Here is a 15958-nt window from a genome sequence, read left to right on the forward strand (position 1 = left end):
TTACCCAGATAGCTGATGTTCACCATTGCACAATGCTGTCGCCCAAGATATACTTGGTCTTGCTTCGGCTCCTTCTATCCTTCAAGCAATGGTCTGTCAATCAATCATGCCTGTCATCAATTTCATTTAGTCTGGGAGATTCCCACTGCTTCCTCTCTCTTTCCAGGATATTTATGAACAGACACATCACAGAGGTTTTGAGGCTTTTAGTCATTTGGCGTTGTAAGCAGTGCTATAAAACCTTATTTAATGGGTTTAAACAGTTTCTCCTGCATTTCTTAAGAAAACCAACTAAATCAAGCCATTCTAAGTAGGTGCATTGATGGGAAGTACAAGGGTTGGATCTTCCTTAGTTTTGGTTCTGGGCTGACTTGAATGGGCATTGCAAAAAAAAAAGAGCAGAATTAAGAAAAGAAAGATCATTTTCATTATACACAAAAGTCGAAATATTACGTTCCTTTGAACAATATTTCAGGAGAACACATAGTATTGTTCTTATAATACTGTGTAATATCTCAGGTTGAAAGAAGAAACTAAGCTTTTATGATGGATGGAAACCCAAAACATTGACATCTCTTCACATCTGTCTGCCCTGATGTGTTAATCAGAAAAGGTTGGAGTTGTCAGAATATTCCTTCAAAAACACATTTTGTGGAGTTAAGTTTCATTAAAAAATGCAAAAAAAGATAAAAGAACATAGATATCGTAATTTATATCAAAAACATTTTGTAAAGAATGCAAGGTAGGAAAGTATGTAGGCCTGCTGATTTCAGTTAAACCTTTATTGAACATAAAACGTTGAGCGTTATCATTCACGTTCACTGAGCTGCAGTAATACTCCTACAGTCAATGCCTGATGTGTTAAACAGGCTCACCAACCAAGGTGTGAAGAGGAGAGATGCAGCACCATCATAACTTGTACAACAAACAAAAGGAGAAGGCTAAAGCTGATCAGGTCATAATTAAACCAGTCATCTCTTAAATTCAGAAATGAAATGATAGTGGCACAAATACTGCGTACGGGAATTCAAACCAGCAGTGCTGCATTTAATTTAGCGTACCAAAAAACCAAGGTGTGTCCCGCAATTTCAAATAGATGGGGCAACCAATTAACTTGGGTCAACATATAATGGAAAACAGTCATGTCATGGGCTGTCTTCACACATCTATACGTACGGTATTAATCTATGTTTTGAAATCCTCAAGCTGATGGTAAAGAAGATGCACTCAATGGTAAGTTAATAAACTGTTTTCCATGAATCATAGTGGGGGATCCTCAGCAATGCATTGCATCCCCCCCAGAAAAAACAATCACACTGTATAACAGTAAAATCGCTAAACTTTTTCAGAGTTCAATCCTGGACATATATATTATTATTATGTCTCTCTTGTAACAGGCAGACAACCGATGTCAACAGTACTGCACAAATAACTCAATCCACTGTTTCTGTAATTATACTTGTGTCACTGCCTACTATAGTTACTACCGAGCAAAATAGGCAGAAAATCTTTGATATTAATTATGATGCTGTGCAAGTGAGTTCTTTGTAAGAGCTGAAGTAATGGCATTCCTGTTCTTTCTCTAAGGGGCAGAGAGAGGTGATTCTCGGGAAGGTGAGCCAGTATTTTCCTCTGGTGGAAAGACTGTAAGAGTGCATGCTCGGATTCCTCCCAAAGACTCAGGGAGATCGAAGACCTTCTGCCATTCATCTTTCTCGGGATCGTATTTCTGAACTATCTCCACCATGCAGCGGTTATTCCAGGAATACCCTCCCACCACGTAGATCTTGTTTTCAAACACAGCCACACCAACATCACTTTGACCACGCAGCATTGCCGCAATGGGGGTCCAATGGTCCAGGGCAGGTGTGTAGAATTCACAGCTCAAGACATCATCATAATCACTGGTTCCTCTGAAGTGGTTGCCTCCAATGACATAAAGGCGATCTCCCACCGTGCACATGCAGTGGAGGCCCCGTACAGTGGTCATCGGGGCTCTCTGGGTCCACTTATCTGTGTCAGGGTCAAAGCACATGAGTTCTTTTTGGAAGGTATCATGAGTAATCCCACCTGAGGAGTAACATGAAATTCAGGAGAGTTAGGAAACATTCTTTCAGTAAAGTGCATTTTCTGTGAAGGAAAAAGGCAATGCGTTAAATTCTGTTACTGCGAAGAACAAATAGTCTGCATCGATGGAAGAATATACCTAATATTTTTAGGAGAATAGGAACATGAAGACCGAGATTCTGTCGATAAAATTAGATCATCATTGTTGATCTCTGTTTTTAACTCCACTTACCTGGCTTGGTTCTGTAATCCTCAACAGCTTTCCCTCACAAAAACTATGACCCTTAGTTGTAATTTTAGACACTACATCTGAATGGCTTCACTTGCATTTAGTTCTCTCCACCTCTGCTCACCTCCACCATGTTCTGGACTCCCTTACACAGGAAGTGGTGCCTTTTTTCTGTTATATCAAACCCTCTCACTATTTCAAACACAATTTAGATGAAACCATTGCGTTCTATATTCAAGAGAACAGAAAATGAATCGATGCAACCTGTCCTCATAATTTAGGTTTTCAATCTTTGGAATTCATTTTGACCCAAATGCTTAATTTCCAAGGAAATGTCCCGAAACTGTGCTGTGTGTCTGCCAATTAATCTCAAATTCATCACATCCTTCAGCACAAATATTTCTTCAATAAAAAAATGGAGGTCAGAGGCTTGATGACTGAAGGAGTGTAACACAACAATACCACCTCTTGGGTAAGGAGATGGGAACCTAATACTCCATATGTTGAGATTTTTCAGATAGAGAGGAGATAGAGATACAGGCAGCAATATATGTAAATGATTCAATCCATATGGATATATCTTAATTCATAACAGAAGTTTAATTCTCACTGAACTAGAAGCCATTAAAAAGAGATAAATCAAAAGGTAAACATTTGATGCTTTCAACAACTGAGGGTGAATTTAGCCATAAACTGGATTAAAGATAATATGTGACAGACATTTTTTGGTTTCTTTCTCAGGGCAAACGCTGACTAGAGCTAACATGCCTGGCCCTGGTTTACAATTTAAACTAACCTTGGCAGTTAATTGTCAATTTTCATAAATTGGTGCATTCCTCATGGCAGTGCCTCAAGAAACTACAGTCCACTTGCTAACCAGTCAGCATTCCCTTCTCGTACAGCATAAATGTTGTTTTCCTTTTACATCGCTATCTCTTACAAATTGTCTAATGAATGCAAGACTGAAAGATTCAATGAAATGTGACCTTTCGTTCTGCAATATACAACTTCTGCATGGCCAAATGACAATAATGAATGTGATCAACATCGGGTTGAGGGGGGGGGTTAAGAAACAAAGTAAAGGCCTGCATTCACATAGCACCTACTCTATTCACCCAAAGCACTTTACAGCTTATTATGTACTTTTGATGTGTAATCACTGCTGTAAATATAACAGCAAATATGTGCACAGCAAGCTCTCACAATCAGAAATTCTGTTTTACAAGTGTTGGGTGAGACATAAATATTAGTCAGGACACAGTGTAGGTGACTGGGAGCTGGAAAGGCCAAACTGAATAGTGGGGTGCAAGGGAAGAGAGGTCATTGTAGAATGGGAGGAGCAAGCTAGTGGTGATGGTGTGTGATTGGTCAACATGGCATGGGGAATGTGTGCAATAGGACACTGTGACATGGGTCAATGATGATGTGACATGTAGTAGGAATAGGGACACGAGAATACAAAGTGGGGAATAGGGGCATGAGAATAGGTGACGGAGCCAGGAAAGGTGGAGCAAAAGGTGGGCTTTGGGGACAAGGATGGGATGATGGGTGAAGGGGTCACGGAAGGACACCTATTGGGACCAGAGGGACGACATGCCATAATTGGACACGGAGTTATCAAAACTTCCCTCTGGCAGTGGGATAGTATTCCTGCTCTTCCTGGATCCAAACTAATGCTTGAATCAATCAGTGAAAACTCAAGGCATTTGCCTCTCTTTACCTGTTGAGAGTTTGGACTCCATAGCAGCAGCAGCAGGAGCAACAAATTTTAATTATACTATACAGACTAGATTTGGAGATCAGTTAAGTATCCACTTGTCATAACTTGCCTAATTAAACTTGGATATCTAATGTCATGTTTTTAATGGCAAGTTATGAGAGACAAACTGAAGAGGATTTTGAGGAGAAGTTATTGGATAAAGGGAATGAAATTAGCATGGTTTACATTCAGAAAGCATTAATTACACCATCTAACAAAGATATTTTTTGATCTATTTTGGTTATCTGGAAGAGGAGGAAACATGACAGCCGGGACAGAAGGGTGGTTGACTATACTCAAAACAGAATTAATGAGTCAGCTCAGATTTATCAAATTGGAAGTGATGTGCCTCAGAAAGCAGAGTGGGCTCACTTTCATTCTCTGTATAACGATGATTTGGGTTTGGGCATTGCAAGGAGAACATTGAAATTTACTGAAAAAAAATAAAAAAAACAGAAAGAATATAGCAAATATTAAGGAGAGAAATTAACAAAAATAACTTGTGTTTACGTAGCACTTTTCAAAATCACCTAAACATCTCTAAAGGCTATATAAGCACTGAAGTGCTTTGGAAGTAAGATCATTGTTTTCACTGGGAAACATGACAATGCTGTTTTTGTGAGCATGCTATGTACACACTGTGACAGTGAGTGCTGGTAATATGGATTTCCTATAATGTTCTGCCAGTGACAAACATTTATGTATGTAAACTTTTTCAAGTATTGCTGTTTCTGCATCCCTGTTAAAATTGTGCCATGTTGCCTTGAATCATTCTACCTTTGAAACTAAAAATGTTCCATTAGATATCCTGCAAAGTACAAACCTACTTAGGGTTTCTTATTCACTGCAAGGAGGAAATCCATTAGAAAATACAATTATGTCACACATTATCACTCAGATCTTTACCATAATTTGCAAGATAGTTTACCAGGTGACCAGGCCTTTCAAAACAAATGGTGGATGCAAGCTAAATGTGGCAGTTTTTGGAAAACTTTTTCTGTTGAATTAAACACCTTTTTGAAAATACTAAATTACCTTTGCTAGCAAACGTACTTGAACAGAGACCTGCTCATGAAGCAAATCCTGCATTTCTGTTGTACCTTTCCGTGGCTTCAGAATCTCTCAAGGCAGCCAATGAAGTACCAAGTAGCTTTGTTGTCATGTAGGAACAGTCCATCTCAACCTTGCAAAGATGGCATTAAAGATGGCTCAAACTGTGAACAGCCTGTAGTGTTAGGCTTAAAATGACATCTCCAAAACCAAATCATTAAAGGGTTAATTGGACAAGGTAACAAGCAGGAGAATATATGAAAAGCAGGCTGCATGTAAAAGCATCCTGTTTCAGCTGGTGATGACTTTGCCTTATTCTTGGGAACAGGCTGTTTTGTACTGACACCTGGATTGAGTTGCGAGCACCACACACAGGATTGCTTGGGAAATACTCAGAATGGCAAGACTGCACATAATGTTAGATTCAGAACGGTATTAATTGGGGTGACCTTTCACCATTGGAGTAGAATCCGCAAGACCGCTGCTGTGAAAACTGAGACAGAGCTCCAAGTGCCAACATCATCCAGGAGTCCTCAACACGAAGAAGGCAGACAGACTTACTTATTGAATATGTCTAAAGTAGTTTAAGCTAACAGAATCACAGCTTGCATCTCTCTAAAGCAGGTTAAAATAATAAATAATAAATAATAAAATATACTGAAACTCATGTGTCATTTTGACCAGACCATAAGGAAGCCGTTTGACAGTTTCAGCTCAACCTCCTCCAACTGAAGAACTGCCAATCTAGAAGCAGTTGAAAACATACTAACACAAGAGTTAGGAGTAGAAGTATGCATCTGGCTGCTTGATCCTGCTCTGTCATTTAAAAAGATCATAGCTGATTCAGTTGAATCCATAATCCATTTGCCCCACCTACTCCTGATAAGCTTAACAAAAAGCTAAATCTCTGCCTTAAAAATACTAAAGGACTCTGCTTCCACCGGCTTATCGGGAAGAGAGTTTCACAGATACACAACCCTTAGAAAACACTTCAAATGGATAACTCCTTGTTTTTAAAAGGGGACCCCCTGGTTCTTAATTCCCGTAAAAGATGAAACATCCTTTCAACAACTACCTTGTCAATCCATCTCAGGCTCCCATGTTTCAATTAAGTCACTTCTTGCTCTTCAAAATTCCAGCACATATAAGCCTTGTCTTCCAAGCGTTCTTTATAACGTGACACACCCATTCCAGGTACTAGTTGAGTAAACCTTCCATGAACTGCTTCCACCAGATTTACATTCTTTATTCAATGAAGTGATAAATGCTCTGCACAGTACTTCAGATGTGACCTCAAAAATACCCTACATAACTGAAATATAACCTCCCAAATGCTGTTTTCCATTCCTTTCACGATAAACAATAACATTCTACTACACTTCCTAATTATTTGCTGGAAATGCAAACCAGTGATTCATGCACAAGGATACCAAATCACATTGCAAACTATCAGCATTTAGACAATATATCTTTTTCCCTTCCTATCAGGATGGGGAATTTCATATTTTCTCACATAATACTCCATTCGACAGTTTTTGAATGGGCAAAGATTCATCCTGATTCCTTTGGAACCTTATTACGCCCTCTTCACAACTTCCTTTTCTACCTATTTATGTGTCATAGGTTGCACTACTTATTATTCTGCTACACTCAACAGATAAAAAGATAACTGAACTAGATCAGTGACTCCAGGTAAACCATCGTCCTGAGGAGGTTTGACTTGAGAAAGGTGACCATGGCATTGCTTAACTGTTTTATTCTCCAATTGGGAGAAACATCTACTTCACTAAAGACCAAATTATTTTCCACCAGATAAAAGTAATTAGTAACACACTAATTGGAAGTTGAAACACTACAATGAGTAAATACAAGTGCTCTTCCATTGGATTTTGTAAAGAAAAAAAGGTGGGCGGCACAGTGGCACAGTGGTTAGCACTGCTGCCTCACAGCGCCAGAGACCCGGGTTCAATTCCCGACTCAGGCGAACTACAATGAGTAAATACAAGTGCTCTTCCATTGGATTTTGTAAAGAATACATGCACCAGACCCAAGAATTTAAGATAGTTAAAAGAGATAGTGCTGAATGGAAAACTGTTATTTTGTACTAGTTTTTGATGACTCAGACACTTGCCATTCCACCCATATTCAGTGCTTCAAAATACCGTGCTTTATTCAAGTAGTTATATCATGATGGTTTAGTGAATTTTGCACGACTACCCAAATGCATTTGCGTAGGATAGAGGCAGACAGGTTCTCCACCAGATCAAACAACAAAGATCAAAGAAAGATAAGTTTAAAATTAGAGCCAGTGAAAGCAGAATACTTAGGGCTTTTCAAAAGGATAGCAACACTTTTAATGCTCTATTCCAAATGCTGTGCTATGTGAAAATTGGAGCTTTCAAGATAGAGATCAATAGATACCATTAACTCTGAATCATTAACTGACAAAAACCCAAGGGTATGTAGCTAATTTGGGTAAATGGAATTGAGGTTCAGATCAACCAAACCCATCAACTGAACGACTGAACAGAAACGAGGGGTCAAATAGTCTGTTCTGATATAACGTGTTTGTTCCGTTCCTGTGTTATAAGAAAATTGCATTAATAGTAATACCATGTAAATCAATGGGATCAGAATCACGTTACAGCTAATACAGGTAAGGAAAGTTTGCATTCTACAATAATGACTAAATTCTTCAATCGCATTATAGCCAAATCGCGTTGATCGTGCATTATAGCAGACATACTGTAGTCTTGGTTGCTCTGAAAAATAAGAACACTTCAGTTGATAGAAATAATGAAGAAACTGGAAAGACAAAGATATTTGCCTGCATAATGTGTTGCAGTATGAAATGTTTCTATCCTGATCGGAGATGACTGACAATCAGAAATCAGTCCTGGTCCACACTTTGGGAATATACTTTAAGACCAGGTTTAAAATGAACTGCCAATGTCAAACGTTCAATTTGATCGCCACTTGAAAGAGGCAAGTCATGTATGGGACACCGAATACAGAGGCAGAAACTTTGATAATCATACTTCCATCTGAAAACCAAGTGTTGCAACCAAACCAGAGCTGAAAAGAAAAAATGTTAAATGTTCAAACCTTCTAGTGGAATAATGAGCTTGCTCTCCAGGGCCACTTATTGCAAATTTTCCAATAAAACAATATCAGTCATTTAGAAGTGTACATACGAGGCTGAAGGAAGGATAATTCTGTTAAAGTTCATGAAAATCACAGGGAAGGAGAGCCATTTCAGGGTACTGGCTTCAGAACAAATCAGCAACATTACATTTGCAAAAGCAGTTTAAAACTCCACCAGCCATGAATAAAAAAAGATTTCTACTTTGCACAACTGCTTGTGGGAGGAGAGAAGCTGACTGTAATAGCAGTGTATTTCTCATCTAAATCAGGGTGGTTTTCAGATGGTTATTTAAAATATCTAATTTATCTTTTAAAAAAACACATGGTTAGAAATGTTCATGGCAATAAGGAATAAATATGCCAATTCATACAGCAACATCTTTATTCCAAATAATATACAGGACATTCTTCAATAGTCGTGAGCTTTTCTTGTTAAATACAAATTGACCACCTTGAAGAAAGCTCCACTCGTAAGGTACAGTGGTGTTTAAACTATGTGCTCACTTTTAAAAAAAGTATTTATATAGTGAATTTTATGCAATGTAATCTCAGATCATCCTAAAGTACTTCACAGCCAAGATACCCAAAATATCTGTGAAATGGACTTGCATAACATAGGAAGCATGATAGTCAATTAGCAAATAGGAGATTCCCAGAAAGAATAAAGAAATAACGAGTTGACAATCTGCTTTAGTGATGTCCCAGAGAAATGCATGAATATGTATCTGGGGATTGGCTCCTATTTAACTGTGGTGACTTTCATATCGTTCGAGACTTACTGATTTTTTCGCCAATATTTTGGTCTAATATTATCATTCAAAAATTGACTTCCCCTTTTTAAGAAAATAAATAGTTACAACAGAAATGGTTTTAAGAAGATTCACTAATCTGCCTCCTGGATGTGTAGTCTTTATCCGATGAGGGATGGTTCAGCAGCTTGGGCCTATATCCATTGGGGTTTAGAAAAATTAGGGGTGATCTCATTGAAGCATTTAAACTTTGAGGAAATTAGACAAGGTTGATGTTGAAAGAATGTTCTCCCTTCTTGGGAGATTTTAGAATGAGGGAATAGTTTAAAAATTAGTAGCTTCATGCCCATGAGAATCGTCGCAAGGATGAGAAACTTCAGTCGAGTATAGATTGGAGAAGTTTGGACTTTTTTGAGGGAGATTTGAGAGAAACATTCAATCTCATAAGAGGTTTGCTCAGAGTAAAGAGGAATAAGATTTCCGCTTGTAAAAGGATCAAAAGGAACAGCTTTAAAGTGTTCTGCATTGGAAGCAAATGCATGGTCAGAAACAACTTCGTTTCACAGTGAGTAGTTGGATTTAGGCTGCACTGCCTGGGGGTAGAGGGAGGCAGGTTCAAAGAAGACATTCGATAGGGTATTTAGATTAAAAACATGCCAGGGGTTATGGGAAAAAAACAAGAATTTAATGAGAAATCACAATGCTTACAGAGCTGGTGCAAACATGATGGGCCAAATGGTCTCCCCTTCCACACTGCAACAAGACTGTGATTTAAGATAAAGATGAAACAAATAGTTTCCTCTCAGAACATCATTAGTGTGTGGAATTCTCTTGCCCAGACAGCAGTGGAAGCTGCCTCACTGAACATATTCAAGGGTGAGTTAGACAGATTTTTAATCTGTAAGAGAGAGTCAAAACCAGACAGAAACGTGAAGTTGAGGCCACATTCAGGATAGTCATGATTTTACTGAATGGTAGGCCACACTGCAGTAATTTTTGGAGAATCAACCAGGGAGTTGATCTGGTATTGTCTATAAAGTGGCATTAATAAATGATCTCTTTCCTCCAGGAAAGAATGATCACTGTGTGCTAGAATTTCAAAGTGCGTTTGAGAGCGAAAAGTTGTACTCTCGTACCAGTATTCTGGAGTTAAACATAGGCATGAGGACAGATTTGGCCCAAGTCCACTGGGGAGGAAGAGTAAGATAGTTGATAAGTGATACCAAGTGTTTAAGGAGATATTCAATTCCTCCCAACTAAAGTATATTCCTGAGAAGGAGAATTGAATTTTTTTTTTAGCGGGGAGGGGCAGGAATTAGAGCGATAGCAAGAACATCATCCATGGATCCAGGTTAAACAGAAAGTTAAAGATCTCAAAGACAAAAAGTAGGACATACCACATTGTGAAGGCCAGTGGAAGGCTGGAAGATCAGAGAACTTTTAAAGATCAACAAAGCGTTACTAAAAATGTCATAAAAACAGCAAAGGTAAATTATGAAAGAAAACTAGCACAAAACTATAAAATCATATAGAAATGCTTCTTGGAGTATAAAACAGAGAGTAACTAAAGTGAATGGCGTGCCATTGGAGGATGAGATTGGAGAGTTAATAGTGGAGAACACAAAAATGATGGAAAAACTAACTCAACATTTTGATAGTGGAGGACACGAGTGCCATCCAGTTGTAACAAGTATCACAAGAGTTTCGGAAGCTTAAAAATCATCACTTGGGAAAAACTACTGGAACAAACTATGGAGATTGGAAACAGACAAATCATCAGGGCCTGATGACCTACATCATAGGGTCATAAAGGAAGTGGTAGCAGAGAGAATGGATCTAATGACTATGATATTCCAAAGGAAAGGTTTCAGTGGATTGGAAATATGCCAATATAACATTACTAAACAAAAAGGGAGGCAGAAGGTAGGAAAATATAGACCTATAGAATCAGCAATGTTTTATGAAGGTTAAATCATGTTTGACTGAGTTGCTAGAGTTCTTCAAAGACATAACAAGAGGATCCTCTAGATATAGTATATCCAGACATCCAGAAAGCATTTGATAAGGTGCTACACAAAAGTTAATTTCAAAAAGTAAGGTCACATGGGGTTAGGGTAACTTATTAGCTTGGACAGAAGATTGCTAACTAATGCAAAGGAGAGAGAGTCGAAATAAATTAATCTTTTTCTGGTTGGCAAGCTATAACTCGTAGATGTCACAGGGTACTATATCCAAATTTGCAGGTGACACTAAAATAGGTGGGAAAATAAGTTTCAATGATGAAATAAAAAATTTACAAATGTATAGGGTTAAGTTAGGTAAATAGGCCAAAAGTTAGGACATGCAACTTTATGTATATAAATCTGAGATTATCCATTTTGATTGGAAGAATTGAATGGCAACTTATTATTTCCCGAGGAGGGAAACATCCTCTCACCATCCACCCTTTCAGAAAACCAGGGGTACATAAGGAAGACAAATGGAATTTTGGCATTTACTACTACAGGGTAGAGTACAAAAGTAGAGAAGTGGTGCTGCAACTATAGTTAGTGAGCACAAGTTAGTTATGTTAGTTATTGAAACCTCACCTGAAGTATTGTGTATTTGGTCCGATTACTTCAGGAGGGATACAGAGGCATTAGAGGTAATTCAGAGAAGGTTTTCTGGATTGGTTTTCAAGATGAGGGGTTTGTCTTACGGAGAGAGTTTAAACAGTTTAGGCCTATACTCTCTGGAGTTTAGAAGAATGAGATGAGACCTAATTGAAGTATTTAATATACTAAACGGGATTGACAAAGTAGATACAGACATGATATTTCCTCTTGTAGAACAAGAGGTCATAGTTTTAGGGTCAGGAGTGGCAGATTTAAAACAGAGATTTGGACAAAATTACCTTTCTAAAAGGATTATGCATCTGTGATTCACTATTCCAGAATGCAGTGGATTCAGGGCCATGGGTAAGTTTAAGGAGATAGACAGATTTCTAATTAGTAATTGGTTTGTACGGTTATGGTGAGTGGGAGGCTGAGATGAGATCAACCAGAATGGATTGAAGGACAATTGAAGAGCCTAAGATCCACTTATGTCGGGAGTCAAGTATCACGCCACCCAAATTCGTAGGGCTGAACTGCCCCTAATTTCTATGACTCCTATTCAAACTTCTTGTATAATTTATCTCAAGACAGGGAGACCTTGATAGGCATAAATTGAATAGTACTTTTCCTACAATACTACAGTGCTTACATTTTGAAACGACTTAATTGGCTGTGAAGCATTTTGGATGTCCTTTTGTTGTTTAAAAACAGCAAGTATTTTTTAAATGCAAGTCTTTTTTTCATTAAATGTATAGTGCTGGAGGTAGCGTTCTCAAATGATTCACCTTTGCAGGTCATGGAAAGGAGAAATAAGTCAAAAATGCAACATAATTTATAATTTTGCACAGGCTCTAGTGACTGGATTGACAGCTGTACCCGAGTTTAAACTAAATCAGGTATGTGAGGAGGCACTATGTGTTCAGTTCAGCAGACAATCTTTTGGTGACCCTACAATTACACCTTGCAAAAATATACAACAATAGACCAAAGCTTAATGCTATGTTGGGCGATCACACGGGAAAAATACCTGTGTTGTTTCAATACTTAGAGAATTAGAACTAGAATTGCTGTAAATAATTTGTACTGTTCACTTCCTTGCTTAATATTAAATAAATTTCACAATTGCTAGATTTATCCGAAGCTTGGTCTGATTGAGCTCATATTGATCTATCTGATAACTGATAAGGAAGCTGTACAATGCAATATCTAATAAGCTAGAGAACAACTGCTTAAGTTCTTGGTTTGACCCTGGGATCTTGCTACAGTTGCTAGTTAGAAATGCACTTTGCATATGGGGAGCCCAAGATCTACTAATGTCAGGAGTCAAGAATCACACCACCCAAAACAGGTACTTAATGGAAAAGTCTAAAATATAATTTATTACACAACAGAGGGCAATACTAACTTATTTATGATTCGTGATTATGCTTTAGTCAAAAGATATAAAATAATTTATAAGAAAAGGAAGGGTTTGGAGGGATATGGGCCGGATGCTGGTCGGTGGGACTAGATTGTGTTGGGATATCTGGTTGGCATGGAGGGGTTGGTCCAAAGGGTCTGTTTCCGTGCTGTACATCTCTATGACTCTATAATATGCTAAAGCAGTAGTTGGAAGGAAGAATTACCTGAAATGTACATAAAACCACCATAAACAGTTCCAGCATGCCCGTAATGAGGTTCATTCATTTTAGCCACATAGTTCCACTCATTGGTTCTCGGATTGTAGCACTCTACAGTAGCTGTTGTAAAAGAAATGAAAAAATTATTATAAAATTCAATAAATGCTGCAAATTATGGTGAGAACCCTTTTTTGTAAAGCATCACTGAACAATGTTCTACCATTATTAGTTCTGTGGAACTACTCTTTATGTCCAACAGTTAATGATTATAGCAGAGAACCTTAACATTAATATCTATTTCAATATTGCAATGGTATAGGTGCCCATTACTCTGGAAAAGAAAATGCTATTCATCAACTGGAATTGCCATTGCTGGTAACATGTATTACGCATTTCTCCAGGCCATGAGAGCACTTTATACAACACTCCTTCACATCCATTACATCTGTGATTGATTTGCCTTGTCTACATTCTCCTTCATTAAAACCTTTGAATAGCAGTGAAATACAAATGTTCAAAAATACAGCATGCTCCTCTGAAATTCTAATAAAACAACAATTGTGAAACAAAACAGAAAATAGACATGTTTTCTTTTAGATCAAACAGGTTTTTAAAACAAATTAATTGTGAAGGACAGCAACCCTGCAGTGTGAAGTGCTTGGATGTAGGAGACTGTTTTCGGGGGGATGGGGGCAGATGTGACTTGGTTAACTTCTTTTATCTATAAATTTCTGGAAGTCTCAAAATTAATTCCCAAAATAGGGAAGGATTTTTAAAATATATAAATTCGCAGTATTTTATGGAGGCCAGATATTTGCAACGAATCAATGTCAGTGACTCTTTGACTCTATGGCTCATTAATGTAGCCCAGACTATAGTATATAAAGCAGTGCACTGAAAGGGAGAGTGATTTATAATTTCCTACTGCACTAACAGCATTTATTAATTAGTTTTGTGCAAGTGGTATTAGACTACCCCAGTTACCTCATCAAGTGTAGAAATGAAATTGCACATACATTCAATTACTTGCTGATCTTTCACATTCTACAAGTTCAGATTGGGACCATAGCTGCAAACCCCACTCCTTCCACCCTAATGATCAGTAACGTGTACCAGCTACTAGACACACTGCAGAAATTCACCAAAATCCGAAGATCGCACTTTCCAAACCCAGGATCACTTTAACCTCAAAGATTAAGGATCAAAAGACCACAAAATATAGGTGTAGAATGAGGCCATTTGGCCCCTCAGGTCTGCTCCATCATTCAATTATGACTGATATGTTTCACAACTCCATTTCATTGCCTTCTCCCTGGAACCCATGATTCTCTTACTAATCAAGAACCTGTCTTCAATACACTCAATGACTTGCCTTTACAGTCATTGTGACGTTCCACAGATTCACCACCCTCTGGCTGAAAGAATGCCTCCCCCATCTCAGGTCGAAAGGGTCATCCCTTTGCTCCAAGGCTGTGCCCTCAGGTCCTAGTCTCTCCTACTAGTGGAAACATGTTCTCCATGTCCACTCTACCTAGGCCTCTCAGTATTCAGCAAGTTTCATTGAGATCGCCCCCTCAACCTTCTAAACTCCGTCAAGTACAGACCCAGAGTTCTCAAGTCATTCATCCTCGGGATTATTCTTTTAAACATATGCTGGATCTTCCCAGACTCCAATGATTCCTGAAAGATCATCATGACCGCCTCAACAATCTCCTCACCCATTTCCTTCATAACAATGGGGTGCGGTTCCTCAACCCAGGTGATTTATCTATATTCAGACCTTCCAGCGTCCCCACCATCTTTCCACCTTTGTCTTAGTGATAGATATTACACTAATTTCTGACCATTGACTCCCTTGAAGTTCTGGTATGCTACTGATGTCTTCCACTGCAAGACTGAGACAAGGTACCTATAGAGTTCCTCCAGCTTTACTTTGTTCCCTAAAACTACTTTTGGGTGGCACGGTGGCACAGTGGTTAGCACTGTTGCCTCACAGCGCCAGAGACCCGGGTTCAATTCCCGCCTCAGGCGACTGACCGTGTGGAGTTTGCACGTTCTCCCCGTGTGGGGCGGGGCAGTGTGGACTTGTTGGGCCGAAGGGCCTGTTTCCACACTGTAAGTAATCTAATCTAATCTAATCTACTTCTCCACTCTCACTTTCCATTGGCCAAAGTCCATTCTTTGTATATCTAAAAAACATTTGCAATCTTCTTTTATATTACTAGCTAACAAACTCATATTTCATCTTATCCCATTTTATTTCTTTTAAGCTTTCCTCTGCTAGTTTTTAAAGGCTCCCCAAACCTCTGACTTCCCACTAATCTTCACCATATTGTATGCTTTTTTTTTTGCTTTTACACTGCCCCTGACTTCCCTCGTCAGCTGCGGTTGTCTTGTCCTCCTCTTAGTATTTTCTTATTCCTTGGGGTGAGTTTCTGCTGTGCCTTCCAAATTACCCTTGGAAAGTCCTGCCATAGCTGCCCCACAGTCTTCCCTGCTATGCTCCCCTTCCAATCAATGGGCCAGCTCCTCCCTCATGTTTTTGCACTTATCTTTACTCACTTACAATACCATTTCATCATATCCCTCTCAAACTGCAAGGTGAATTCTATCATATTCATGGTCATGTCCCCTAGGGGTTCCTTCACCTTAAGCTCCCTAATCAGGTCTGCCTTATTACACATTACCAAATGTGGTGGGCCCTATGCTCAGATATTAGTATCATTTATAGTATCATGAATGAGGTG

General features: G+C 38.6%; 1 protein-coding gene across 1 annotated transcript; it reads right to left on the reverse strand.

Annotated features, from left to right (window-relative positions):
* Positions 1-1031: 1031 nt before the first annotated feature.
* Positions 1032-13352, reverse strand: LOC122557076 (kelch-like protein 13). Its single transcript, XM_043704359.1, has 2 exons — positions 13218-13352; positions 1032-2070 (listed from the first exon to the last, which is right to left on the reverse strand). Exons 1-2 carry the CDS (start codon positions 13276-13278, stop codon positions 1583-1585), a joined length of 549 nt encoding a protein of 182 aa, XP_043560294.1. The 5' UTR covers positions 13279-13352; the 3' UTR covers positions 1032-1582.
* Positions 13353-15958: the final 2606 nt, after the last annotated feature.

This window comes from Chiloscyllium plagiosum, chromosome 15, assembly GCF_004010195.1.
Source record: "Chiloscyllium plagiosum isolate BGI_BamShark_2017 chromosome 15, ASM401019v2, whole genome shotgun sequence".
In the NCBI taxonomy this organism is placed as follows: Eukaryota; Metazoa; Chordata; class Chondrichthyes; order Orectolobiformes; family Hemiscylliidae; genus Chiloscyllium; species Chiloscyllium plagiosum.